The sequence below is a fragment of the Abramis brama genome, assembly GCF_963993115.1.
Source record: "Abramis brama genome assembly, chromosome: 5".
In the NCBI taxonomy this organism is placed as follows: Eukaryota; Metazoa; Chordata; class Actinopteri; order Cypriniformes; family Leuciscidae; genus Abramis; species Abramis brama.
The window spans coordinates 12,656,436-12,684,410 of record NC_139967.1 but is presented as its reverse complement, the minus strand read 5'-3'; the positions used below and the strand labels follow the sequence as shown (position 1 = coordinate 12,684,410).

At 38.2% G+C, this 27,975-nt stretch overlaps 2 protein-coding genes across 40 annotated transcripts in view; one reads left to right on the top strand and one right to left on the bottom strand.

Annotated features, from left to right (window-relative positions):
* The window catches only part of camk2b1 (calcium/calmodulin-dependent protein kinase (CaM kinase) II beta 1), a 71,684-nt gene extending 49,886 nt beyond the window's left edge, over positions 1 to 21,798 (top strand). For 6 of the 39 annotated variants that reach the window (XM_084113132.1, XM_084113150.1, XM_084113129.1 and 3 more), the window contains 11 exons: positions 656 to 688; positions 3,365 to 3,433; positions 8,010 to 8,054; positions 11,580 to 11,628; positions 14,490 to 14,582; positions 15,215 to 15,355; positions 15,541 to 15,708; positions 17,022 to 17,097; positions 17,191 to 17,285; positions 17,376 to 17,610; positions 19,723 to 21,798. In XM_084113132.1, coding sequence (XP_083969258.1) covers positions 656 to 688; positions 3,365 to 3,433; positions 8,010 to 8,054; positions 11,580 to 11,628; positions 14,490 to 14,582; positions 15,215 to 15,355; positions 15,541 to 15,708; positions 17,022 to 17,097; positions 17,191 to 17,285; positions 17,376 to 17,608 — 1,002 coding nt within the window. In that variant the 3' untranslated portion in view covers positions 17,609 to 17,610; positions 19,723 to 21,798. The remainder of the gene's footprint in view (positions 1 to 655; positions 689 to 3,364; positions 3,434 to 8,009; positions 8,055 to 11,579; positions 11,629 to 14,489; positions 14,583 to 15,214; positions 15,356 to 15,540; positions 15,709 to 17,021; positions 17,098 to 17,190; positions 17,286 to 17,375; positions 17,611 to 19,722) is intronic. The other 33 variants (XM_084113136.1, XM_084113163.1, XM_084113161.1 and 30 more) reach the window with 12 other exon arrangements.
* Positions 21,799 to 24,963: 3,165 nt separating this feature from the next.
* On the bottom strand, positions 24,964 to 27,967 carry LOC311082379 (retinol dehydrogenase 14). The gene is made up of 4 exons (XM_084113169.1): positions 27,730 to 27,967; positions 27,202 to 27,444; positions 25,512 to 25,814; positions 24,964 to 25,360 (listed from the first exon to the last, which is right to left on the bottom strand). The coding sequence occupies exons 1-4, from the start codon at positions 27,848 to 27,850 to the stop codon at positions 25,101 to 25,103; spliced, it is 927 nt and encodes a 308-aa protein (XP_083969295.1). The 5' UTR covers positions 27,851 to 27,967; the 3' UTR covers positions 24,964 to 25,100.
* Positions 27,968 to 27,975: the final 8 nt, after the last annotated feature.

The window sequence follows — 27,975 nt, the reverse complement described above, 5'->3', positions numbered from 1 at the left end:
TTAATACGGCAGTTGCAGCGATTGGAAGTTGCAGTGCTGCATTTTCAACCAAAGCGCTTCTGAGAACATTCTGTGCTTAATATAACTCGTTCTTGGCTGCCCTTTTTTTTTAGGACAAAAAATATCACTGAACCGCACAGACTGTGCTTGCTTCCTCTCTCAGCATCCCTGCCTGTCCTTGCACATCAGTTCCTACTTTGTGTAGCTCCTAAGTTTTCCCTGCTCCAGGTTTAGGACCAGATTATCTCAGAACGGAAACTATCTCGAATATGTCTCGAACAAGTGACCCTGGATCAGTTAACTTTGCTTACACTGATCATTCCTCAAGTGCACTTCAACTATTCTTCTGCTAGTTGCATGTTTCTCTCTCCTTTTTCCTTCACTTGACCCACCCCTTCCTTGTTCCTCTTTCTACAAATGTCCTGTTGTACAGAAGAAGTCTACATATTGTCTTGCTCTAAACCCAAACCTTCATCTACACCCCAAAATGATTCTTCAGATTGTTTTCTTTGGCTGGTATACTCGGCTCTGGCTGCATCTGATGCTTTTATCTGAACCCCAGATGAGAACAGTTATCAAACAGGCTACTTTTTTATGTATCGTCTCACAGTTCTCTCCATTTGTCACGCTTCTCTCCCTCTCATTCTCTCTCTAGAAGCGGAAGTCGAGCTCTACCATTCAGTACATGGTGAGAATCTTGTTTCATTTACACCTTCCTACTTTTCTTTCATCTTCCTCTCCACTTGTACCTCCACCTACCTGATAATGTGCAACACTTCTCTCGTACTTCAGATCCTGCATTTCAGTGGGACATTATGCAGTGATAGCCAATATAAAATATACTCAGTTTATGGTTCTATTTTAAACAAATGCTTCTTTTTAGCTTGTTTATTACTGATCAATAAACATCCTTACAGACTGCCCACACTTCATCCGCTGAGCACCTGATTCATATGATCTGATCACCTGACTTAAGCAGCTTTCAAGGGAAGAGGTCAGTTCACACCAAGAATGACCATAACTATAACAATAACTATATTAATGTGCACACCAACGGACGATAATGTTGTTTATTATAAGTGTGCAATGCAGTTATGTCTTTAAATGCTAGAGATCTTTAAAGTTGGGTGGATTCTGATTGGCTCTCAGTGTTTTCATTATTCATCAGCTGGAAAAAATTGTTCTGAAGTGATTCCAATTATGTTCCTCTGTTTTGTTATCATAATAGCTGTAATATGGACTTTGCTATTTTCATAAATTTAGAAAGGTTATTAAAGCTATATAGTTAAAGGAATAGTTCACTTTAAAATGAAAATTCTGTCATCATATACTCACCCTCATGTTGTTTCAAACCTGTATGAATTTCTTTCTTCTGCTGAACAGAAAGGAAGATATTTAGAAGAATGTCAGTAACCAGACAGTTTCTGGGTCCCATTGACTTCCATAGTATATTTTTTTCCTACTATGGAAGTCAATGGGACCCAGAAACTGTCTGGTTACTGACATTCTTCTAAATATCTTCCTTTCTGTTCAGCAGAAGAAAGAAATTCATACAGGTTTGAAACAGCATGAGGGTGAGTATATGATGACAGAATTTTCATTTTAAAGTGAACTATTCCTTTAAGGCTCTGATATTCTCATTGCAAAAACATTTTTCTTCACTTAGGGCTAAAAAGAAGTATGCAAACAGCAGTTAAAAAAACATTTGATGTGGATATGTTTGCACTAGCTCTACAATTTGGCACTCTAGTCAAATGGTGTCACTTTATTTTTATAGCACTTCATACAATAGATTTCTTTAAAGTAAGCAGCTTTATAGTTGTAGATATGAAAATAACTTTTTTTGGAAAGTTTGCTTTGGCAATCTGTTTCAAACTGCAAACAAACTTTGTTTTGGCCTGAAATTACACATACCAGGCCTTTATCGTTATTGTTACAGTCATCATCTTTGGTGTGAATGGGCCTTGGGGCACACATCTAGTCTTGATTGGCACATAAAAACTAAATGAACAGAAATTGCTTTACATGTCAATCAGGCAGTCTCCGAATTTCTAAGTGGGTCGGTTCTTGGCCTGGACAAAACTGTGGACAAGACTTGTTGCAGTTTAGTCAGAGGCCAGGCTTTGTGAGACCACTTGGACCCTGTAAATGTGTCCCACTTTCTTGTTTAGTATTTTCTGATCAACACTTTGTTCCTTCTTCCTCTTGTTCTTTACTTTGAATGATTTTAGCCAACTCCCATGGACACCACTTACTTCCTAGGTCTCATTCTGCATGTTGGTAATCGGATGTATTTCGATTAATACTGACCACTCTGAAAGCTTTCCAAAGCAGGTTTAGGACAGGCCTTTCTGTTCATACACAGGTAGGCAGTGGAATAAACATGCAGAATAACACCCTGTTTTCCTACTTACAAATGTCTGAAGATCCTGTTTGTGCACATCCCAGGGGTTTGACTGCACCAAACCCTCATTCAGTATCTGCTTGATTCCCCACCTTATATTTATTTGCAGGATTTGAACAGGTTTGAAACGCTTATATTCTTGGTGCTCAGTATTGTTTTTTGTCTTATGAGTGGGTCCCATAAGAGGATAACATTCCTGGTTGTCTCTCCTGACGATATCCCGTTTACTTGGATAAAGTTGGACTTCCATGGAGATCCATGACCTACTGCAATAAGTTTTTTGGAATTGTTAAGGAATTCTGCTAGCCATCAAGTTGTCCACTTATCAGGAACAGTATGTATTTGAATGTGTATGTGTGCCCATAGTGCCAAAGTAACTCAATGACGTGTTTGTGCTTGTTTATGTGGGTTTATTTGATGTTTGTGAGGGTCCAGTAGTTGTGAGCTGCTGCTCATTCATCTCCCTTGACCATACCTCCCGCACATAAGCACATGCTGTACTAATGACACTTCTCGCATGAGTGCCTGAGCTGTGTGAGGGAAAGAGGACCGTTAACTACCTCAAAACCACTGAAGGCCCATAGACATGAGACCTGAGGGACCCAGAGTATAAATAAACACCCATATCTAATCCGCCTCTGCGTGTAATGTAGCTAATTGGTATAATAGATTAGTTTAGGAAGCCTAATTGGTGAAAAGCATTTTATGGACTTTAATAATGACCCTCCCTTCCCTCTCGCTGCTAGAGAACATTGGGTCTCAAAGAATAATGCTGTTTTCATGTAAAAAGGCAGTTGGCTCTACATCAATCAGTTGCCTTAAAAAATAGATAATGACCATGCCCTACTTCTTGTGTTCGTGTGAGTGTGATTTGTGCACATGTGCATGCGGATCTCTCCCTCGTTCCTTTTTTAACCTGACCCTTTCTTAACTGAACGTATGTTGTGTTTCCCTGCACAGCCCCAGACAAACAGCACCAAAAACAGCATAGTCACCAGTCCCAAAGGAAACCTCCCCTCTCCTGCTCTGGTATTTACCTCTCTAATCCTTTTCTTTTCTTCCACTCCTTCCTTTTCCCCCTCTGTCTGTGACTGTACCTGCATTCTTTAGTACATTGTACATTTAGTTTTCTTGCGCTGTTTTGTCAGTTTTTTTTTATTTATTTATTTTTATTTGGCTACTCGCATTTGCAAGCCTTTATGTAAAAAAACAAAACAAATTGTGAAATTTAAAGCTAGTAATAACATGGAATGGATAGAAATGATAATATAAACACTAATAAAGAATATGATTAGAATAATCTAATATTGAAATGATGATATAAATGTTTATATTGGAGTGTTATGATTTGGTTTTATATACGATAGGAGTCTTGGTCTATATATATTAGAATGATGAATGGCATTCACATTAATTATGAACATTGTCCATATCCATTTATTTTGAACAGAATATCAATTTGAAACCTAACAAAAGTCTTTGTGAAAAACAATGCTTTTTATCTAAAACTCATGGCATTTCATGGCACTTCATGGTTTGATGATTAGTTATCTAATGCAATGACATTCTTGCATATCAATTGTACTTTTGGGGTTATTTTTTTTTTTTAAACATATTATTTTTGTGATTTTACGATGATGCTTCTCCTTTGCAGCATTATCACCAGGATTGGTTTGGGGATAGAAGCTCCTCCTGGGGCTCTTAGAATCAGCCTTTAAACTGTTCTTACAGTTTCCTGGCCGCAGTGCTGAGAAGTGGATGTTGTTTGGTTCACTGAGATCCTTAATGGTGTTCCTCGCTTAAACCCACTGGGCCTGGTGTTGATGTCAGTTGAGTTAAATGTTAACAGTCCTGAGCTGTACAGTTCCCAAGTGTACATGTGCATCTCAGAAAGTTTGAAGAACAGCATTTATTTGAAATATAAGTTTTAATTCTAAATGTTACATTCTGAATGTCTAATGCCTGCTGATTACACAACATCTGTAAAGCACCAAGTGAAAGGAGGCGTGTTAACGCTGAAAAGAATAACAGCGACTTTATTTAAAGGGGTCATGAATTGAGAAATCACATTTTCTTTTATCTTTTGACATATAAGAGTTCATTGTACTATACAAATATCCTGTAAATTTCAGATCTCAATCTTCCTCATTAGTCCAGCTTTTATTGAAACCAAGCTCAGAAAATGACTTGTTTTGGATTTTTTTATAGTGCGACAAAAGAAGACCAATGCCTACTTCTACTTCATTGCCTCTTTAGCCCCGGCCACCGATTTGCGCATGTCATGTAATAAATATGAGACTGATGCATACACAGAATAACTCCAGCAACAAAACAATAGAGCGATATATTCTGAGGATTACAAGATGTTTTGAAGTGCCAAGTTGTGGAAAAACACAGTCTTTGCATTGCCATCCTTGTGATCTTAACATTAAAGTCCGCGTGAACCGGAAGTTGCAAACGACTTTTCTCCAGTGATGTGACGTATTTCCCAGTGAAAAGGAATATTGAACAGAGGGCAGGGTTTTACTCTAGCGCTTCTCCTCTCCATCTCTCACTCATAGCAGACTAACGGTTTGAGGGGAGTGGTTAAGCGTTTCCCAACCCAAGTCCTCAAACCTACATCATCAGAGAAGGAACGCCATTCCAGACAGGAAGTAACTTTTCAGACTTTGATTAAAGATTACGACGGCAAACAATTTTTTTCTGTGTATTAACTTGCACGGATTCATTTTTCACCACAAGACTAGTAATATGCGCTAACAAAGTAAATAAGGTCAATTTTGATTTCAGCTGGACTTTAAGAAAGCGTGGATGAACTTCCAAGTTCCATTCAGAAAGTGTCAGCAAGACACTGTTCGTTCGCTTAATTTAAATGCGGATTGTTTTTAATCAAGACAGTTCAACGCAGGCTTTTCAGAGAGTGAAATAAAAGACAATGCAAGTGCCAACTACATTGGATCTGACAGTAATGTCGCAACACAAGTGTGAATAACAGTGTTTTTACCATGTGTCACTAATGCTTTGTCTGTTAGTTACAGTTTGTATTTTACTGTTAACTATTTATACTGTAGCGCCACAGTCAAACTGAATACTTGTGATAGTTGTGATTTGCTGTTCTTTACTTCAGCATTTATGGGGTTAATGCTTTGGATTTATCGGATACACTGCTTTTGTTATTGTTTTGATCGAAGCCATTCGCTGTAATCCTGAATTAAAGCTTCAGTGAGCGACATCTATTTTTTCATCAGTAATTATATTACAGCACTTTTTATTTTATTTAAAACACGACACTGCCAATAACAATGTATACGTTTTTCATTTTATCAAAAAGAATGAACTGAATAGTCCAAAAAAAAAAAAACAGTGTGACACAATTTTTTACATTCATTCATATTTTCGTTTACAAGAAACACCGTTAGTCATCCTTTATCAATTACTGTGGAAACTAAAAAGTACTTACTTCAAGTAAAAACTGAATTTGCCTCTACCAAGAGTTATTTAATACGCATAAATATTTCACATTGTTGGTGAATGTTGTAACTATGTAACGAGATATTTTTCATCGGAACTTTTCAAAACAATTCCACACGTGTAATGGCGAGGATGTTGAAAAATTGTAATATGCAAAACTGTTACCCAATCATAGCAGTGGGCGTTTACATCCCAGTCTTGGATCCGGAAGTGTTTGGAAGACGGTCAAAAACAGGATAGAAAATAGCTTGTTTCTTCTAAATTAGGATGTAAAAAATTTTGATGTAAAAATCTTGATAACATAAGTGGACCTCAGAGAACATTATAAAATTGAACAAAATGTATTTCCTGACCCCTTTAAATACTTATAGGCGCCACACCATTCCAGATTGAGCCCTATACAGTATGTTTAATGGATCTGTCCATGGACCCAGTTAAGCTCTGTTTATCCAGTTGTGCTCTGTCACTCTGATATATTACTATACTCTCTAAGCACGCATTTATGGGGTTGTTTATTTGATTGCATAATGCCACTTTGCCTTTCAGTGTCTGCTTTGATCTGTGGATGATGGAGGTTGTTTATTACATGGATCTGGCAGGAAACTTAATAAAACAGCATGTCATTATGCAAGGGTTGTGGGTAAATGGGTGATGTGATTATTTAATGTTTAATGACATGCTTAAGTGAAATAGATAGATAGTCAATGTTCTGAGGTAAATAGGTAAATAGGTTTTAGAGTAAACCCTGAGCATTGAAGAAGGAAGCTCCTAATGGAAACATTACATGCGTTCCAACATATACGGCTATTGCAACACGTGGCCTAATACGTCAAAATATTTTAGGATCCCTCATAGTTGCCCTTTAATGCTGCCAGTGTGGAGTTTGTGTGTGTGTGTCGTGTTTTATGGTGCAGATATAGTTACTCAACCTTGAAGTGAAGTGAGGAGGTGTTTATGTTCTGTAAAGACTTTAGCCTTAGTGCTTTGTTTCATGGCTTCCACTCTAACTGTACAGTTACGCAGGGCTAGGTGATATTTGTATGTTTTAGCCAATATTTTAACCAAACAGCCAAGGACATTCTCAATGTTAAATGTGAGATAGTTATTGTTATTATTAATTTATTATTATACTGAATAATCATAATTATTATTATTGATTATTAATCATAATAATCATAATAATTGTATTTTACACTTTATAATTTAGATGAAAGATTTCACTGAATATAGGATGAATTATATATACTCTTTTTTTACGTTTCAATATAAAAAAGTACTTTATAAGTAATAGTACTTTTTTTATATATTTTGAATATTTTACTAAAATGTTTTAATATTTTGAAAAATGTATATTTAATGACAACAGATAAACTATTGAGTTTGAAGATGAAATATCAGAGTTTGAACAGGACTGTACTAACGCTAACACCATTTTTGCTATTATTGTTTGAGTCAGATACACCATTAAAACACCATTTGTCGTAAGGCTATATATACCTGGATATGAATTGGCAATTTTGAATTAAATTTATGAGTATTTTTTAGTAGTTGTTTGTTAGCATTTGCAGCTTCTTATAGATTCTGTGTTCATAAACTTAGCATGTAACTTTTGCCTGTTGCACTGAGCAATGGTTGTCATGGCAATGAATACCTCATAATGATGGGGAACGCAGGCTGCTGATTGGACAGTGAGGGAATGTTACTTCCTGCAAGAGAGAATTGTGCATTACAGATTCATGCGGTCTGATATATGTCTAGTTAGCAAGTTTCCGGGGGTTGCAAAAAGAGACTGCATAAAATAAACATGTTTTTAGTAGCTGTGAAAGCATCCGCAGTAGTTCTGTCAAAATCACGCTGTTTCACTTTCAGTGAGAAAGCGATAGGTTACGTTGCTAATTTGATTTCGTAGTTGGTGTTTTTGAAATAGCATAGCCTAACATGTGCAGTCATTAGTTGTATGAGGACAGAAGCTCTCTGTTGTTGAGCCTCTGGTGGTTTTCATGCATATTTTGTTTGTTCATTTTTACTGGGTTGGCAATCACAAACACCCATCCACCCACACACGGTCTCTCTCTCTCTATCGTTCTTATTTCTCCTCATGTTTTTCCACCCCCTCCTCCCCGTCTCTCTGTAGGAGGCACAGACCACTGTCATCCATAATGCAGTGGATGGGATTAAGGTACCCCACCGCCACCATCTTTCCTTCCCACCATCCGCCCTCTGTTTGATCTGCATCCCCACAATGCATTTCTGCTAATGTGTCTACAGACTATGACATCATCCGTGCGTGTGTTTGCCCGTTGGCTGCGCGCGTGACCCTATTTAGTTTAATGTTTACTTGCTCTTCTACTCTATGAAATCATTTCAATAACATTACTATTAACAAGTTTTAACTAAACATATGCAAATGAGTATGCGTGTTCCTCTAATGAAACACATGACATGTTGAACTGTAGATTTGTTTGTGTGACGCTCCTTTCTGTATGTGCCAGTTTTGAGATAAATGAACGGTCTGTTTAATTATGTTTTTTATTAATGATCGTGATGATGGGAAATGACTCTTGACACATCAGATGTTTGCAGTATGAATCTGAAGAGCAACAGTTGGAAATCTGTGTCATGATAAGAATATTAAACCTGCTGTCTCAGGTCTCTGTTCTTCGGACTGTGTGACATAGGGACCTCTTGTGGTAGACATTGAAAGTATATATATATTTGACAAAAAGTAATTATTTTTTAAATGCATTTTGTACTGTAAGTGGTAGAGAAATTATTTATTATTTTAAAATGATAAAATGGAACATGTTTAATGTATCCGTGGAAATATATATATAAAATATTTGTTATATTTGGGATATTTTTATACTTTTAAAGTGTGTGGTCCCTGTATTCACTTGGAATTGTGCCTTTTGATTACTGTACATTTATTAATTTTATTTGCAAGCATCTCTAAAATAAAATAGAAAGAGGCAAGTTTGTGCTGAAAATAATAACAATGATTTTATTTAAAGGGATAGTTCACCCAAAAGATGGGCCGTCGATGGGCCGCATTGACTGACTTTTTAACATACTATGGAAGACAATAGGGACCATCAACTGTTGGTTCCGTTCATCTTTATTCGTTTCCCGAAGGCAATTTGGTTGCAGCATACAAGCATGGTATTAGTATTGGTTACCGATATTCTTCAAAATATCTTCTTTTGTGTTCAACAGAAAAGAGAAATTCATACAGGTTTGTAACAACTTGAGGGTGAGTAAATGATAACAGAATTTTTGGGTGAACTATCCCTTATAATAATTAATCAGTTTATCAACTATCCATCAATACAATGTAAATGTTGATTTGTGCCTGTATTTCGAAGGCAAAGAAAATATTATGCTGAGGTTATATTGAATTTACACTGTTATTAGGAGAAAAACTTTTAGAAAGATTCAAATGTACAGATTTTTCAGAGGCAAGTGGATGTAGAATCAAATAGGGCTAAAAACTGTGATGTCACATGTCCCCATAGCCCATACCAAGACTTGAGTTTCCCAGGTGGCAGTAGTAAAGTCTAGATCTGGGCCGCTCTGGTTGTTCTGTCAGCGGTTGCTTGCTGTTCTGTGTGTTTTCTGAATTGGGCTTAATCTGAGCTGTGCGTGGGAAGCTGTCCACTTCTCCACGTTTGCCACTTTCTTGTCACAAGGTCTGTAGTGCAGCGTAGATGATGGAATGAGAGAACAAAAGTCTTTTCAGGAGCACCTAAATATATCGCCCCACATACTGATGGCCTATTTACAGCAGGAGTTGGTGTCCTTGGTGATCGCCACGGTTACGCTGTGACAGGTGCATGGTCCCGTTTCTCAGGTGACCATGCCCTCCTCCTCGTTTCCTATTGAGACATCATTCTGTCGATGCTTTCAATTGAGCAATAAGGTACGAGAGAATGTGCAGTAGTGTGTAAACACTTGGGGGAGGGGGGAGGGCCAGGTCAATGGAGCAAACTGTGTGGTCGACCAGGATGGAGACGATCAGGGTGGAGCAGGCGACCGGGACGGGGCAGGCCCTTCGGGGTGGCCATGGCGGAGACGACCAGAGAGGAGACGATCCTTCGGATGGCCATGGTGGAGACGACCCTTTGGGTGGCCATGGCACAGGAACAGACACCGGCTCAGAAACAGGAACAGACACCGGCTCAGGAACAGGAACAGACACTGGCTCAGGAACAGGAACAGACACTGGCTCGGCGGCGGCCATCTTGTCCGGAGACACAGGCTCAGCGGTGGCCATCTTGTCCGGAGACATAGACTCGGCAGACGTGACATGAACAGGAACAGACACAGGCTCGGCAGCGGCCATCTTGTCCGGAAACACAGGCTCAGCGGCGGCCATCTTGTCCGGAGACACAGACTCGGCAGATGTGACATGAACAGGAACAGACACAGGCTTGGCGGCAGCCATCTTGCCCGGAACCACAGGCTCAGCGGCGGCCATCTCGTCCGGTGACACAGGCTTGGCGGTGGCCATCTCGTCCAGAGACATAGGCTCGGCAGACGTGATGTGAACAGGAACAAACACCGGCTCAGGAACAGACTCGGTTTCGCCCTCCGCAGCGGCCTCAGGGACAGCTTCCTCCTCCGCAGCGGGCTCAGGAACAGGAACAGACACAGGCACGGCGGCGGCCATCTTGTCCGGAAACACAGGCTCAGCGGCAGCCAACTTGTCCGGAGACACAGGCTCGGCAGCGGCCATCTTGTCCGGAGACACAGGCTCGGCAGATGTGACATGGAGAATCTCAGAAAAAACTGTCTCAGTGGGAAGAGATTCTGCACTGGCGGTTATGACGGGGTGGACCCAATGAGGCATGATGGGCATGACATGAACTGGGACAGGTTTCGGGAATATTGTGAGTTGGCGAGGTTCCTCTTGTGCAAAGCCCACAGTAAATGGTGAACCACTCAATAAAAGGGCCAAGCCAATATATTGCGCTAGCGTGTATTTCGGGGTATCATCAGGCATGAGGAAATAAAGAAACCTATTAATTCCACGGCCAAACATATCCTTTAAGACAGTGTCCTTAAAGTTCACCCCATGGCAAAACTCACAAAATTCCCGCACATATTCCTCCATCGGGCGATCATCCTGGCGGAAGCGACATTCTGCTGGATCCATGTTATGGTTAATCCTTCTGTCACGTGTGGTTGAAGCAGATGAGGGAGTAGGATCCATTTGCAGTATTTCTTTATTACACAAACTCAGACTCAGGAAACAAGGCGCAGGAACAGAACAACCAGCAAACAAACATTAAGGATTGACTAGTCACACAGGCTTAAATACAAGGGCAAACAAGCTAAACAAGATAACAAGGGGGTGTGGCTAATAGGAAGCACCTGGGAAGACTAATAAACATAACTGGGAGCTGCTAAACATGAAACAAGACAGAAACACAGACTAGACTTATGACAGTGTGGCTTGTGTTTAATATCCCTGTATGTGAGTAGGATTATAACAATTATAATAACAAGCTTTTTCTAACAGTCGTGCTGACATTGTCATGCATCGTTGATTGGTTAATCGTGTGATTCCCCAGAGTTCTGCAGTTTATGTTAATTTATGGTGTGTGTATGGCAATGAGAGTGAGGACTTTGGCACTAGTTGGAATTCTTTCTGAAAAATGTTAATATATTGCCAAACTGATTTGTGCTCTGTGTCTGAATGTCACAGGAGTCGTCGGACAGCAGTAATGCCACCGTGGAGGACGAGGAAATGAAAGGTAAGGCACAACAATCAACATTTGTGTGGAGCAACTCTTCAGCAAAGAGTTCTATGGTTTTATTCAGACAGGCAGCAAAATTCTGATTAGTTATTTGTAGTTTGAACTGCAAAAATTATATGATTTTTGTTCAGTACATTCAGGCTGTCATCTGCTGTCTTATGTCTTTTCACAGTGTGCTGATGTGAAAGGGATAGTTCACTTAAAATGTTTAATTCTGTAATCATTTACTCACTCTCATGCTGTTCCAAAACTGTATGGCTTGCTTACTTCTGCAGAACACAAACACAAAAAAAGATTTTGAAGAATGTTTCAACTGTTTCTGTCCATACAATGAAAGTCAGTGGGGACCAAAACAACATTGGATCCCACTGACATTATTTGTATAGACAAAAAAACACTTAAACATTTTTTTAGAATATCTTCTTTTGTGGTACGCAGAAGAAACAAAGTCGTAGTTTGAAAATACATGAGGGTGAGTAAATAATTTCTCAATGTTCATTTTTGGTTGAACTATCCCTTTAAATCGTTGCCATGGCAACCAGTGTAGATAGGGATATTGTCTACACTGTTGGAACAAACTCAAATTCAGATTTTGCATAATTACAGTGCAAACAGTCAGTCCTAAAGATCAGATTTGAGTAACAAATCATATTTACTCTACCATACGAAAGTTTTGGGTCAGAACGATTTTTTTAAAGAAATTAACACTTTTATTCAACAAGGATTCATTAAATTAATCTAAAATGACAGTGAAGGCATTTAGAATTATATTTCAAATCTAGTTCAAAACTTTTGATTCTTTAAAAACCTCTGAAAAAATATCATTTTCTGGAAAAAATATTACTACATTGATAATAATAAGAAATGTTTCTTGAGAAGCAAATCAGCATAATTAGAATGATTTCTGAAGTATCATGTGACACTAGCTATGTTAGTATGCGAAATTAACTTATGCACAGAATTGGAATATCACATAAAACATTTGCGAATAAAGCAGCGTTTTTCCATCCGATGTGTTCAACAGAACATCATACTTGTGCCTCGAAACGCAATAAACTGGCAGACGAAACGAAATAACGCTGCCATTTTATCTTGTGATCGGATGCCCGGTGTTTGGGAGCGCAGTCATATGAGACGCTTCTGGGAGGGAATTAAACCAAATCAGATGACATTTCAGAATGACCAAACCAGCATTTGAGATGCTGTGCAATGACATTGGTCCGCTGGTTAGTCCAATCACATCCTCTGTTGAGGCAAAGTCACGTGAGTTTTTTTTGTTGCTCATCGAGAGATTTATACAGTAAATGTGTTTCCATCGTAGTTTGTCAGATAAAAAATGTATCCGCTTCAATTGAGTGCGTATGTTTTTTATGCACATTTTTAGAATTTATGCATATCTTGGCTTTTCCATCAAGTTTTTTTTTTATGCAGTAAAAAGCACATCAAAATGGGTGGATAGCTACTGAAGAGTAAAAAATTAAGGTTTGCCATCACAGGAATACAATACATTTTAAAATATATTAAAACAGAAAAAAGTTATTTTAAACTGTAATAATATTTCACACTTTTTACTGTATTTTTGATCAAATAAATGCAGCCTTGGTGAGCATTAGAGGTAGTGTATGTAGAGGATGAACAAAAGCCTAAACATTTTAGATTGTTCATTAATGTTAGACTGACAAATTTAGTGAACAGTTTTAGGCTGAGCTCTTTCAGTGCTCACTTCTGGGATGGTGTCACTCCTACTTTGAGCGTCTGTGTCAGCTCTCTCTGCCCCAGAACAAGACAAGGGCACCTTGTGCTATAATTAACCTCAGTGGGAAACAGAGACCCTGGCTATTTCAGAGCATGTGTGTGAGTTTGCGTATGAGGAGAAAACTTGCCGCCAAATTTCTGGGCAGACATGGTGCATGACAGGAGCGTGATGTCTTGTTTTCGAGATCACACAAAAGAGACGGTGAGAAGGGTGTGTGTGTCTGTGTGTGTGTGTGTTACTTCTAAGTAGTGTTGGGAAATATCTGGCTGCAATAGCTGAGTGTTGAATTATGGCGCAGCTGTGAGAGGTTTGCTTTATAACATCTATGCTAGCTTGACTGTAAGGAATATCTGTTTGAATAACAGTTGTTTGAAAAGAAGTGGATTTATGATGACTGTAAATAAGAATTTTCAATCCATGAATATGTGTTTTGAATCAGCGTCTTGATATCTGCTACCTGCTAGCATGCTCTTTATGGTCATCATGCTGTTTACTTTTAATCATCCAGTATATTGAGTTGATTTTTTAAAGCTTTGGTCTGTTTTGACTGTATTGCTTGATTAATTTTGGGTGGTCATCTTTTGCTCAGTCTTTCTTTCGCTTTATTTCTATTAATTCATGCACTGCAGAAAATAGAAAATAGAACTTAAGAAATATAATAATACATTTAGAGAGATTTGTTTAAAACAAATGAAAAAATCTGCCAGTGGAACAAGATACATATTTTGTCTTATTATTCAAGATATATTATCTGAAACCCAAGTCTTAATATTTTGTCCAGTTCTGCTTCTCAAGTAAATTGGAATACTCAAGTGTCTTGTAATCAAACTTCATAGAATTTGACTTATTTCTTTAAGGATCTTTTGATTTTTGCCAGAAAAAAAAGACATGGATTAAGAATAGGATCTTTGTATTGCATTTAATTTGTCTGTCGTCTACACTGAAGTAACAATTAGCTGGAATCGCCACACGTGACATGAAGGTATCTGGCTCCTCTGGCAATGGATTTGGGAATGGCTGCAAAAACTTTATTGATATCAATTTGACCCATGCTTTCTGTGTCTCATGTATCTCTGTGCATTGTCGGGGGGGCGTGTCACAGGAAAGGCTGTAGATAACAGTTCAGTTCAGTCAAACCCCAGCACCCATCCTGACTCCGCCCAAATACCTCCAGGCCCCTCCCCCGCTGTCTTCAGTAAGTGCCCTCTGACTGCAGTGACATCACCCACTTTCCCATCATCTCCTTGTGCATGTGTGTGATGCAGATCAGCACTAAAACGTAAATCAGTGCCATTAAATGAGTATTATGGTCATATTCACCCATTAGTACCAGTGAGGATTATTACTTTCTGTTCTCATTGGTAAACGTGATACTTCATTGTTTTTAATCAAACCTAATCTTGCCGTTTTCTGTGTTCCGATCGTTTAACCAATTTCAAATGGATTTATTTAAATGAATAGTTCAGCAAAAAATAAATAAATAAAAAATAGAAAGAAACAGAAAATTCTGTCATCCTTGCTCCTAAAAAGAACAATACAAGTATCATAAAAGCAATCTATATAATAATTTATGTTTTAAGTTTTATGAAGCTATGTGGTAGATTTGTGTGAGGGAAATACTAATATTTAAGTCATTTTTCACTGAAAATCTTACCCAAAAAGTATTGAATGTTTGAAATGACATAAAGGTATGTAAATGATGAAAATGAAATTTTGGGTGAACGGTTCTTTTAATGCCACTGCACACAGGACTCCTATTCCTTGTTCCGCTCCTCTTCTAAGCTCATCTCCACTGTTATTTCTGTCCTGCCCTGTCTGGGCCCACAGCTGCCACTAAGTTCACTGATCTGCTGGGTGTGGTACGTCGGGGCTCGGTGCCCACATCTGATGCTGAGGGGGGAAACACTATCACTCCAGCTGTAGTTTCTGCCCCCTCCACTCCCCAGACCCCCAACATTCCCACACAGAGTAAGTCCCTCCCTGATGGGCCAGAATGCAGATAGGTTGTACAAAGGAGGTTGCCGAGTCTATCTTCATTGCAAACCTGTCATTCAATGTATATTTGATTCACCATGTTTTCTAGCAACTAGCTGTTTATGCATGTTCTTTTTCTGTCATCTGCCTTTGGCAATAATGCCATCGGCAAACTCCAGTGTCACGTTTGACTGATCTAGTGAGCAGTGTGCGCAGACCTACAGTCCCCCAGACAGACAGTGAGCCATCAGCAGCCAGCAGAGCCCTTACTGCCCCAGTATCTGTCCCATCACACCCCTCCCCTTCCCCTGCCCAGCCATCCTCGAGCCCCCGGCCCTCGGCACATTGTGAGTATGTGGTGTCAGTGTCTGTACTGGCATTACTGGCACAGCAGCATGAGGTTTTTTATTTTTTATTTCCTGGGAGTGTAAAAAGGCAGCAATGATGCTAGTGAACTAACATGCACACTGTGTGGATGTCTCTGGTCATTCGATCACATCGCTCACACCTGGGCAAGAACATGGGTCTTAAATGCGTCATCAGTGAGCACTTTTGAGTCTCTCACTAGTGTTACTGCATGTTGATAAAGCACAAAAAAAGTCAAAAGAAAAAGTTTCTCAATGTGGGGTTGTATTATTAAAATAACTGATTAATAGAAAATATATAAACACTACTGTTCAGAGGTTTGGGGTTGGTAAGATTTTTAAAAATATATATAATATTTTAAAATACAATTTGTTCCTGTGATGGCAACGCTGAATTTTCAGCATCATTACTCCAGTCTTCAGTGTCACATGATCCTCAAGAAATCATTTTAATATTATGGTTTTCTGCTCAAGAAACATTTATTATAACTTTTTTTAATATTTATTATTATATTACTTTTTTCAGGAATCTTTGATCAATAGAAAGTTCAAAAGAACAACATTTATTTGAAATATAATTTTCTGTGACATTTGAATTGTCTTTCCTATCACTTTTGGTCATTTTAATGCATCCATTTTGAATAAAATGATTCATTTCAAATAATTTGAACGGTAGTGCATATGTAATGTATAGTTTATATGAATATATTGATTGATTAATAATAAAAATAACTTTTTGTTTTATGAAGATCACATTAAACCTGGGAAACTTTTTAACATGCTATTTATTTTTGCTTCGTTTCACATACACTTCTTATATGTAAAATATGTAAATCCAAAAATAATTTAAACAAACCCCTTGACAAATTGTGATCGGACCATCTGAGACTGATCTTAATATCAGATGTAAACAGTTATGCGGAGAGTGTTTTAATTGTGCCTGTAGTGTTATTTTAACCTTCAGTTATTTGAGCTGTGGTATTTAGTTGTTTTAGTCCTGTGACTAACAGAGCTGGAAAGGAAATGGTGTGTGTGAAATCATGTAGTGTAGGTGGCTGAAATCTGTTTGGGTGGATTTTGTTTTTTATTTGTGTGCTTCTGCCTTGTTTAACACTGCGGCTTGTGTGTACTGATGCAACAAGACAGATTAGAAACAAGTCTGCTGAATGAATTAGAGTAAACCTGTGGAATATATGTTGGTGTGTTTTAAAAGATGCAACTTTGCTTACAAATAATGCTCGTACTAGAGAATTTTGAGAAGTTTGCTCCTGACACTTGACTTTCTCCTCCTACAGCACGCAAACAGGAGATCATCAAAATCACAGAACAGCTTATTGAGGCCATCAACAATGGCGACTTTGAAGCCTATGCGTAAGTTGCTTGTGTGTGAGGTGTATTTTTAATTTTATTTAGCCACAATTGACTGAAATGTCATAGCACTGAAACTATTTTAATTCCTTTCAGTAAAATCTGCGACCCTGGACTCACCTGCTTTGAACCTGAGGCCTTGGGAAACCTGGTGGAGGGGATGGACTTCCACAGATTTTACTTCGAGAACTGTAAGTTGAGCCGTATTGCTGTTCACTTTTACCTTGTTGGTCATGATGTACAGTATGTTCTAAAGTGTGGCTGGTTTTTTGCTCTGTCAGTGCTGTCTAAGAACAGTAAGCCCATCCACACCACCATCCTGAACCCTCACGTGCACCTGATTGGAGAGGAGGCCGCCTGCATTGCCTATATCCGCCTCACGCAATATGTGGACGGGCAGGGCCGGCCGCGCAGCAGCCAATCAGAAGAGACGAGGGTGTGGCATCGCCGGGACTCCAAATGGCAAAATGTCCATTTCCACTGTTCGGGAGCTCCGGCCGCCCCTCTCCAGTGAAGGTACACCTGGGCAATAACATGAGTCTCAAATGCGTCATCACTCATCAGTGAGCACTTTTGTATTATGAAGTGGAGAGTCTCTCACTAGTGTTACTGCATGTTGATAAAGCACAAACAAAGACAAAAGAAACATTTTCTCAATCGGGGTGAGGGGTTGATTTTATTAAAATTACAGATTAATAGAAAATATTATATAAACCCTACTGTTCAGAAGTTTGGGGTTGGTGCGTTTTTTTTTGTTTTTCAATGTTTTTGAAAGAAGTCTCTTATCAGCATATTAGAATGATTTCTGAAGGATCATGTGACACTGAAGACTGGAGTAATGATGCTGGAAATCCAGCTTTGCATCACAGGAATAAATGTTCTTGTAAAATGTATTCAAATAGAAAACGAATAACAAATAGAAAACAAATAGAAATTGAATTGTTTTTGATCAAATAAGTGCAGCCTTGGTGAGCATAAAGTCATAAGTCTCCTTTCAAAAACATAAAAAAAGTAGTAGTGTATATAGAGTAGTGTATATAGAGTGATCGGCGCTAGTTTTCTCACTTTTTATTCCAGTGAAATTTTCACAGGGCAGGTTCTTTTTTGAAAGTCATTTTCTATAAAGGCTTATATCTCAAAGTATTGGCTACATTTAACACACATTGACCTGTAGCAGGGCATGTTGTCATAGTGGGTACCATCTGTTATGACACTAATTTGAGAAAAATATCCAGTTTTGAAATATGACATGCTATTTTACATATGAAATAAGCCATTTTTAGCCACATTTATTTTAAATGTAAATTATACATAATTATCATAAAAATGTTCAATGTTATTTAATGCCTTTTCTGCAATTAACAATAATAACAGTTATGAAACAAATGAATTCATGAAACAGCACAAATGAAAAAGTTAAAATAATAAATTCAAATTGATTGCAAACAGAAGTAAACATAAAATAAATTAAGCACATGTGACAACTTGCCCCATTAGGGGAAACGAAACTTAAAGGATTAGTTCACTTTAAAAAAAAACTTTTGCTGATAATTTACTCACCCCCATGTCATCCAAGATGTCCATGTCTTTCTTTCTTCAGTCGAAAAGAAATTAAGGTTTTTGAGGAAAACATTCCAGGATTTTTCTCCATATAATGGACTTCAATGGGCCCCAAACGGTTCAAGGTCCAAATGACAGTTTCAGTGCAGCTTCAAAGGGCTTTAAACGATACCAGACGATGAATAAGGGTCTTATCTAGCGAAACGATCGGTCATTTCAAAAATAAATAAAAAAAGTTTAAGTTTTATAAGCACAAATGCTCGCCTTGCTCTGTTCTGTGATGCGCGTTCGTGACGTCACGTAATACGCAATTACGTTGAAAAGGTCACGCTTGACGTAGGCGGAAGTACCGAGTCAGTGTTTACAAATGTGCGGAAGGAGGACCATATACACATATCCAAATGTCTTTGTGTCAGTTTATCGTTTAAAATGCCCATTTCGTGTGCGTATCCTGGGTGTTTTAATATTAAAAAGCCTAAAAGACTCGGTACTTCCGCCTACGTCAAGCGTGACCTTTTCAACGTAATTGCGTATCACGTGACGTCACGAACGCGCATCATAGAACAGAGCAAGGCGAGCATTTGTGCTTATAAAACTTAAACTTTTTTTATTTATTTTTGAAATGACCGATCGTTTCGCTAGATAAGACCCTTATTCATCGTCTGGTATCGTTTAAAGCCCTTTGAAGCTGCACTGAAACTGTCATTTGGACCTTGAACCGTTTGGGGCCCATTGAAGTCCATTATATGGAGAAATGTTTTCATCAAAAACCTTAATTTCTTTTCGACTGAAGAAAGAAAGACATGGACATCTTGGATGACATGGGGGTGAGTAAATTATCAGCAAAAGTTTTTTTTAAAGTGAACTAATCCTTTAAAATCTTCATTATATAGTTGTCTTGTCCCTTGAATATTTTTATTCACCACTGTTTGGGGTTTTTCCGTTACTGAGATATAGCCCTTATGACAACCAGCTCCTCTGTATTTTTGTATGCACATCTCGGATACAATTTTGTTGTTGTACAAGCTAAAGACACACAGAGTTAACACATTTTTTTTTTTCCCTCAGGTTGAGCTCATTGTAGCCACATCTTAACAAGAGTGTCCAGCCAGAAATGGAGAGTGCAAGAGTGAGGGAGGGGGGGGGGAGTTGAAGAGAGGGAGGAAGGAAAGCGAGCCCAGTGCTGGGTGTCTGTGAGTCTGCACACTGGGTCCGGCCCCCTCACCTGTCAATCACCTCACCTGCCAATCACTTTTGTGCGTCGTCTTCTGTCTTACCTTCAACTTTACTCCCTCCCTCCCTGTATCTTTACACCCGTGCAGAGACTCCCCTGTTGTGCACATGTGCAGTGTGGAGTTGGACAGTCTTTGATTAGTACGAATAATAAGGCCTCAGCGAGTCGTCTGTGAAACACCACGCTTTCCGTCGCACCTTCCCAGTGTGAATAATGTTACACTGAATCGCCGTCCTCATTTACAGTGTAGATTTTCGATATAATTGTTATTATTATTATTATTACTACTATTGTTCTTACTGTTGTTATTAGTATTAAATACAAAAACAATTATCACTTATACCATTCATGTTCTGAATGCCAATGATTTTTAATTTATGTAAGACTTTTCCTTTCTAAACATTTTTAGAGAGCATGAATTTTTTTCAGTATATCCACAGAGGCCATTTCCGTGATGATATGGAGAAATAATGGTCGGCGTTTATGTACAGGCTTCTCAATGTGATTCACATCCAACCGACGCGTCTGTCCATGTGTGTTCAAGCGTAAGTGGACATGTGTTGGTATGTGTGTCTGTTTTGGGGCAGATCCCACCAGAGCCTAATCGAGAACGGCGTGACGTTCGGGGTCTTCCAGCTTTATTTCTCACATCGTTAGCACAGATTTGAAATAATTAATCGGATTTCAGTAGGCGTACTTTATATTGAAAGAGCAATTCCTGGTTTTTGGAAAGCCACAATCATGCTCTATATGTAACCTGTGACATTAAATTAGTATTAGTATTAAATTTTATTTAATTTTTTTCAGCTGAACCAGCGGTATTAGAATAGCTCCTGTACAGTTGGACCGACTGAATCAAACCTGAATAAAAACCATACCTCAGCTGAACATGCCAATATCATAGGCAAACCAGATGACCTCCTCACTCATGTGTTTTCTAGGACTATGGAAAGATATGGACGGCCAATGGCATCATTCAGTTTGTTTGCAAAGTGGCTATTGTTTTAGTGTAGTTATTAGAGGCCATTAAAAAGCAGCTGGTTCAATGAATTCGCGAAATTTGGTAAAAGCAGAAGAATTTGGTAAGTTTAAGCGTACAGAGTTGCATACTTTTGAGGGTTTTTTTTTTTTTTTGGCTCGTGTTTCATCATTTATATTTTTTGCAACATGTGGTGATAACTTATCAATATTACTCGTTATATTTTTGAGAGTTTATATATATTTTGTCGTCAGTGTGCAAGACTTTTAAGGAGAGTGAAATTTGTTACCTTGGATCCTTTTTAAAGATTGTTTACCCTTTGGATGAGCAAAGTGCAAGGTGTGTGAAGACCTTTTGAAGAATGATGCGAAGGTTCGTAGTCAAAATCGGCAGCAATAGTTTTATATTTCAGAAGATGGTAAGAAATAGTTTATGAAGTGTACGTCACACCTCGAGCAACTTTACGCTGGTTTCAGTCTATTTTTGAAGGCTTGTAATCATGGTGAACGGACGTGTCAGTGTGACATCATCACCTGGTCATATGACTATTTTATTGCCCTTATATAGACTCGTATACTAATCGTGTCCTCAGGTTGTATTTATTTATTTGATTATATTACCGCAACTTTAGACTTGCGTCGCACACTTTTTCATGTTCAAACTCACTCATTTTTGAGCTACATGTCATATCGATGATGACTACTGATCTTTTTTTTGTTATTATTTGAAAGAAATTGTCTGAAACGCCTTTCACGAGGATAAAAATAGGGAATTTTTCAAATCCAAATAAAGCGACCCCGGTGAGGCACGTGTCCGTGTGTTTGTGCTCCGGTGTTCTGCTTCTGTTACAGTTGCGTCTCATTCTTGGATGCTTTATCTCATGCAAGACTTCACCTGTGTTTATATAAGTTTCACGCCTGTCCACTCCCTTAAAAAAAAGACAAAACGACGAAAAAAAATGAATAAAACAGCATGTAAAAAGTGTACTGTTCTCTGTGTGTTTAGCAATGAAAATAAACATGTTAACGAGTGAAAGTGCACATCACTATTAAAACAGGACACACAGTATTGAAACTGCAGTTTACTTGCATTTCAGCTGGAATTTCTTTGCATGATAGTCACTTGAACACTAGGTTTGGTGTTATTTCTCTTTTTGATTTCATTTTTCTATTGAATGCTGGTTTACCTAAACCTTTCTCTTATCTGTTTTACCAGCTTTGTTAAGTGCATATATATATATATATATATATATATATATATATATATATATATATATATATATATATATATAATATAATATTTTGTCCCAAAATGATACTGACAATGGCGTAAATGACGAATACTATAGCTACAAAATGTCGATGATATTAAGATTATGGAAATGGTGATATTTCTACGGCATGCTTTTGTATTAAGCTCATTGTTGTCAATGCAGGGTGACTGATATTTATATTAACGACTATAAGATTACTCATTAGTATGAGACTGCTTGACTTCAGAGAAGCACTTGCAATATTAGCTAAATATGCATGAGTTTTTCAAAATCACTTTTAAGCTAAATTTGTATCGGCAGTGACATAGTTCTGCTATTTGTGCTTTGCGGATGCTCACCAAACCTGAATGGCCAATTGTTTCTGACTTTTATCAGTCTTTTACGACTTAACTTGCAGCTCAGTAAATAACAGAGATCCAGAGTATTTCCACCTGCACCAACAACCCTGTCCGTCTTTAAGCACAGGACTGTTTCCATTACCGGATAGTTTCTCTGAAGTTGAGTTTTCTCACAGTAACCCTCTGTTAGTTTTGTTTTTCTGTATAAGATAATGTTCTCTTTGATTTCTGATGATTCTTACTCTTGTTATTTGCTCTGTTCTCAAACATGCTCTGTGTATTCCCTGACTTAAGCAAATGTGTTCAAAAGATATAAATAAATGAGATGATTTAAATACTGAAGAATCGTGTGCATGTTTCTTGAATATTGATAAGCAATATATTTTAAAGGGTTCCCCATCATAAGAAAAACTGAGAAAAGAATGCAACAGTGCCCATCCACTTTTTTAGCGACCTTGGTTTTGGAAACTTTTTTTTCCATAGGGATTTAAAAAGGTCTTTGTTAAAGAGTTACAGTACACCAAAGGTGAATCACAACATTACCAACTTTAAAATAAAGCAAAAAAAAAAGACAGATAGAAGAGAGTGTGGCTTTTATGAGAGAAAGAACTACAATCCCATGAAGCATTGTGAATGACAATCAGATGATGGGGAAATATAAAACTATCGACTTAAACACTTAGAAAGATTTTATAAATATAGAAACAATATGGTCATCCTATAATTTAGGGTAAATTTTTTTTAAACGATTTTCTTCAGAAAAATCATATTTTATCAATTTAAGAGGACGCACACAATAATCTCACACCAATGGACCCAACATAGTACCCTATTTTTTCAGTTTGCTTGAAATTGAAATTTTTGCTATGTCTGCATTTTGAAGTGGGTCTGAGTTCAAAATAATGGATAATAAATGTTAAAGTCAGAATTATCTATATTAAATTTATTTCCACAACCTAAATTAATAAATTGAGTTTAAATTTAATTTTCATTAAAATAAGAAAATATTTCATTTTATTAACTTCTGCAAAAATTCTGTCAACTATGTTACTAATACGCATATGTTACTAACCAAACACCCGAAAACTAAAAAATGGTTTTCACAAAACCATGTGATGTGATTTTTTTCCCCTATATTTTATCTCCAATGACCTATTGTCAAGGAGTATATTAATTGGCAACTATGTTGGGTCCATTGTTATGGTTTGCAATATTTTTTTGTTTTTATTTCAAATATATATTAAAATGTTAACCTGATCAAGAAAATGACATTTGGTTGCCCAGGCAAGGCCTGCCACTGAAATTATGAGGCAAAATGGTGAAATTGTCAACTATATCATCAACTTAGTAACTGTCATTGTCAGCTATGTTTTGAATGATTTGAATTTTTTTTTTTTACATTTTAAATATCTAGACTGCTGGTTTTGATATTATTTTAGGGTATAGTTTACATCCACACGGACTGGAGTTTTGCATAACATTCTTGAAACTATCAAAATGATTTTCAAAGTACATTTATGATAAAAATTTAATTGTTTACAAAAATTCTTAGAAGTCTTAAAATAATCACAATATGACCAAAAAACAATGAATATTTAATACAGTGCTTCATGGGAGAGTGTGGGCGTTATAGAGTTATTTAAGATTCCTTTGCAGAATCATGGGAAATGTCGTTTTTCACCATGAATTCCACTGTTAAACATGATTATTTCTGCAACCCGACTGTTGCAGTTGCACTCTATATTATGGAATTTTAAAACTGTCATTTCCAGGCCTTGATAAAGTAAAATCTTTGAAATCATAGAAATTTGTGTTGTGCTTGAGTAGAAGTCAACATACCAGCAAGCATGTCAGTCCATTGAAGATTTTGGAAGACATTTGTAAACTACTAAGTAAGCTGTATTGCAAATGAAAATCTGCGTTTTCAATCACTTTTTTAACTTTTATTTTCAATCTGTGTACACATTTTAATTAAAAGGTCTACCCTGGGGAAAAATGAACATTGTTTTTTGACATGAAGTGATAAAATGTATGAATAAAATGTAAATTGCTTTGGATTAAAGTGTCCACCAAATGCATTAATGTAACATTAGTGGTTCTGCTAGATTTGTGTGCTTTCAGGCTTTGATTTGTTTGTATTTATAAATGGCCAACCTCCATCTTAAATGGAATTTGTGATGACCTATTTCCAGTCTTCGCTAATTAAAGCGGTTTATAAAAATGTAGGCAATGGACCCTTTTGGAAAGTCGTGGAAACGCTAATGGGTTTTTACATTTGCTATTGGAGCAAATGGAAATACAAAAATGATATCTGCTGTTTTCTCCCATTCACCGCTATAGAAGTTTACCCAACCATGACGACTTCCGCTTCTGAGAACCCGAAAATGTGAAAAGGGTCCTTTCAATACTGCATGTTTCATAACCACATCAGTAACAACCAAATAAATTATGCTGTAAAAAAACACACACACACACACACACAAAGTCAAAACTCAAACCAGTCTGTCATAAAAATCACATTCTCACAACATTGTGTTCCATAAATAACATAAGAATCAGTCTGCTTATAAAACATGAAAACAACAACAGAAAGACATTCTATATGGTATCTGTAAATCGTAATCAGGCCAGTTTAACTAGTCTCTCACTGGCCTCCCAGAGTTTTTTTGCTACTCCAGAATCTCTAGCGAAGGCTCGCAGAGGAGCCGGCCGACAGTCAGTGAAATATCCTCCGCTGTGCGGGAGCACCTCGTCTGATACAGCGCAATACACCACCGTCTGCGCCCCAGCCTCACACGACACAAAAAACATGAACATCACCACCTGCACAAGGATCCGGTACAGAATCGAGTAATGAGAGGTCCAGCTACTCTGAACGTAACCTGAAAGAGACAAAAGACACAATGATCAGTTCAGATAATTAGAGGTCCTTGCTAAGGTAAAGATCACTATTATTACTGCTCATACTCAGGGACACCAGGAACACTCTAGCAATCAAATTGTAAAATGAGAAAGTCAGGCAATATTTCTCACCAGGGTGAACGGCATACGCAGTCACTCCTTTCCCCTCCGTCATGCGAGCCAGCTCCTGTGTGAAGTAAATGTTGGCCAGCTTGCTGCGGCAGTAAGTGAAGAACGGGAACAGGTTGTAGTTGAGATCTTGGAAGTTCAGCCTCTGGTACTTGTAGCTGGAGCAGGTGAGATTGATAACTCTGCTCGGGGAGCTCTCTTTCAGCCGCGGAAGGAGAAGGTTCGTCAGTAAGAAGTGGCCCAGGTGGTTCACGCCAAAGCACATGGAGAAGTTGTCATCGGTCCAGTCGAGAACGCTGGGGATACCTGGGGGGAAATGACGATTCTGAGCCATTCAGACCAGGGGTCTTCAATCTTTAAGGGTGTGTTCACACTTGGCATGTTTGGTTCCATTGCTCCGTTCACTTGAATAAGTGTGAACGCTGCCATCCGAACCCTGGAGCGCACCAAACAAGGACCTAGAGCACTGAAAAGATGGGTCTCAGTACGCTTCCAAATTAACTCTGGTGCGGTTCGAATGAAATATGAATGCAACACGGACCAAAGACGTGTAAACGAGCCAAAAACGGGACATGATGTCACAAGATGTAACCCTAAAAAGGACAGAATGCTCAAGCATGCTGCAAGATAAATCTAATAAGCTTTTCTGTCTCTGTTTCACCCTGTTTTCTTCCTTTTTGGTCTTTGAGGCTACAGGAGTGGAGAGAAGTTCTTGCTTCTCTGCACACATCTGTTTTAATGTACACTCTATGTATGTGAGTGTGTTTCTTGGAAAGCAGCCTAGAAAGGGTCCCTTTTTTTTGTTTAGGAGAGAGGGCCTTCAGCCAGAAAGTGGGCATAAATGGACTTGTCTCACATTCTATAAGAATGTAATGTATATTCTCATTGGTTGGCTGTTACACCCCCCTGAACCTTGTATAAATGCTGATGTTTGCAAGTAAAAGCAGAGAAGGTCGGTGAACACCAATTGGCTTCATGTTCCTGACTCTCCCAGGCCTGTAATTCTTTTCAATCCATGAAAAAGGAACAAGACTGAGAATGAGGCACAAGGAACAATAAATAGAGATAAAATATTCTAACACATACCTATTTTCCATCACAGTTCGGTACAGGCGTCAGAACCGTGTCTCCTCGCAGCAGATCTTCGTTTGTGTGAGTGACGGAGGGATTCCTGATGCTGTTTTGACTCCTTCACACATTTTATAAGCTCTTCACGAGTTCTCAGCTGGTCAAAATACCATCATATGTAGGCTATGCATATACAGCGAGCACATTTATCCCAGCACACAGCATCATTTTGGATGTTCGGTAAGTTCACACGCAAAATATACGTCATAAAAGCTGAGCAATCAGGTTGTGAATATATCCCAGCGCCTTTAGGTTCGGTGTTAAAAATGCCAATGTGAACGCTAAGCAGACCAGGACTAAAAGTGTTTTGTATTTTGGTCCGAACCAAACAAACCAAGTGAACCGAACTACAAGTGTGAACACACTCCTTGTGCATACAAAAATCTCACTGGATTATAAAAATGAATGGCAAAAGGAATGTTTGGAAATGTAAACTGATATTTCCTACTGACACACTACAACAAAATATATAAGTAACTGGCTTAAAACCATTTATTTGTGGTGAAAATACTAATTTGCCTAAGACTTTTGCACAGTACCGTATATAAAAATCATCAATCATCACCTGCATTATTGATCAAAATATCCAGCCGCTTCTCCTTTTGTAGGAAGGTTTTGCAGAACTCTCGTATGGACCTCATGTTGGCCAGGTCGACCTCCATATATAGTACATTCATATTGTGGCTCCTGCCTTTGATTTCTCGCACGGCCTTTCTCGCTTTCTCCTCATCCCTGCAGGCGATGATCACACGAGCACCTCGCAAAGCCAGTGCCACAGCAGTCTCCTTCCCAATCCCGCAGTTTCCTCCTGAAACATACAAGTCTCAAACCTCTCATTCATAATAGGAATGAATGGCCTTTCCATACAGGACAATCCAGATTCCAGAATAACACAAAGTGACACATGATTCATATCATAACCAATGCGATTTAGCTTTACATGAAGGTTTGGCATTTAATATGCAAAGGAAAGAAGGCATACAATAAATATTACTTGTATGACCTATATAAACTTTCATACACTTGCTGTCAATCACGTTACACTAAGAGATGCTACATAGCCAGAGATATGAAGCCAAAAGTACTCACTTACCTGTTATAAGAACCGTTTTTCCATCTAACCTCTTCACATCCATGTAATACCTCCTCCGTTTCATCCATTTCAATATCAAAAAGCACAAAAGTGCGGATATTATAGTATATAACAGATACATACTCTGTTAGCTAAGACAATCTGTCCTATTTAAACGGTGGCATCAGAAACCGTGTTCACAGTCTGGTACTGTAGCCATTAGCTACGCACGTTAGATTTACCATACAGTCGTGAGGGTAGGGGGCG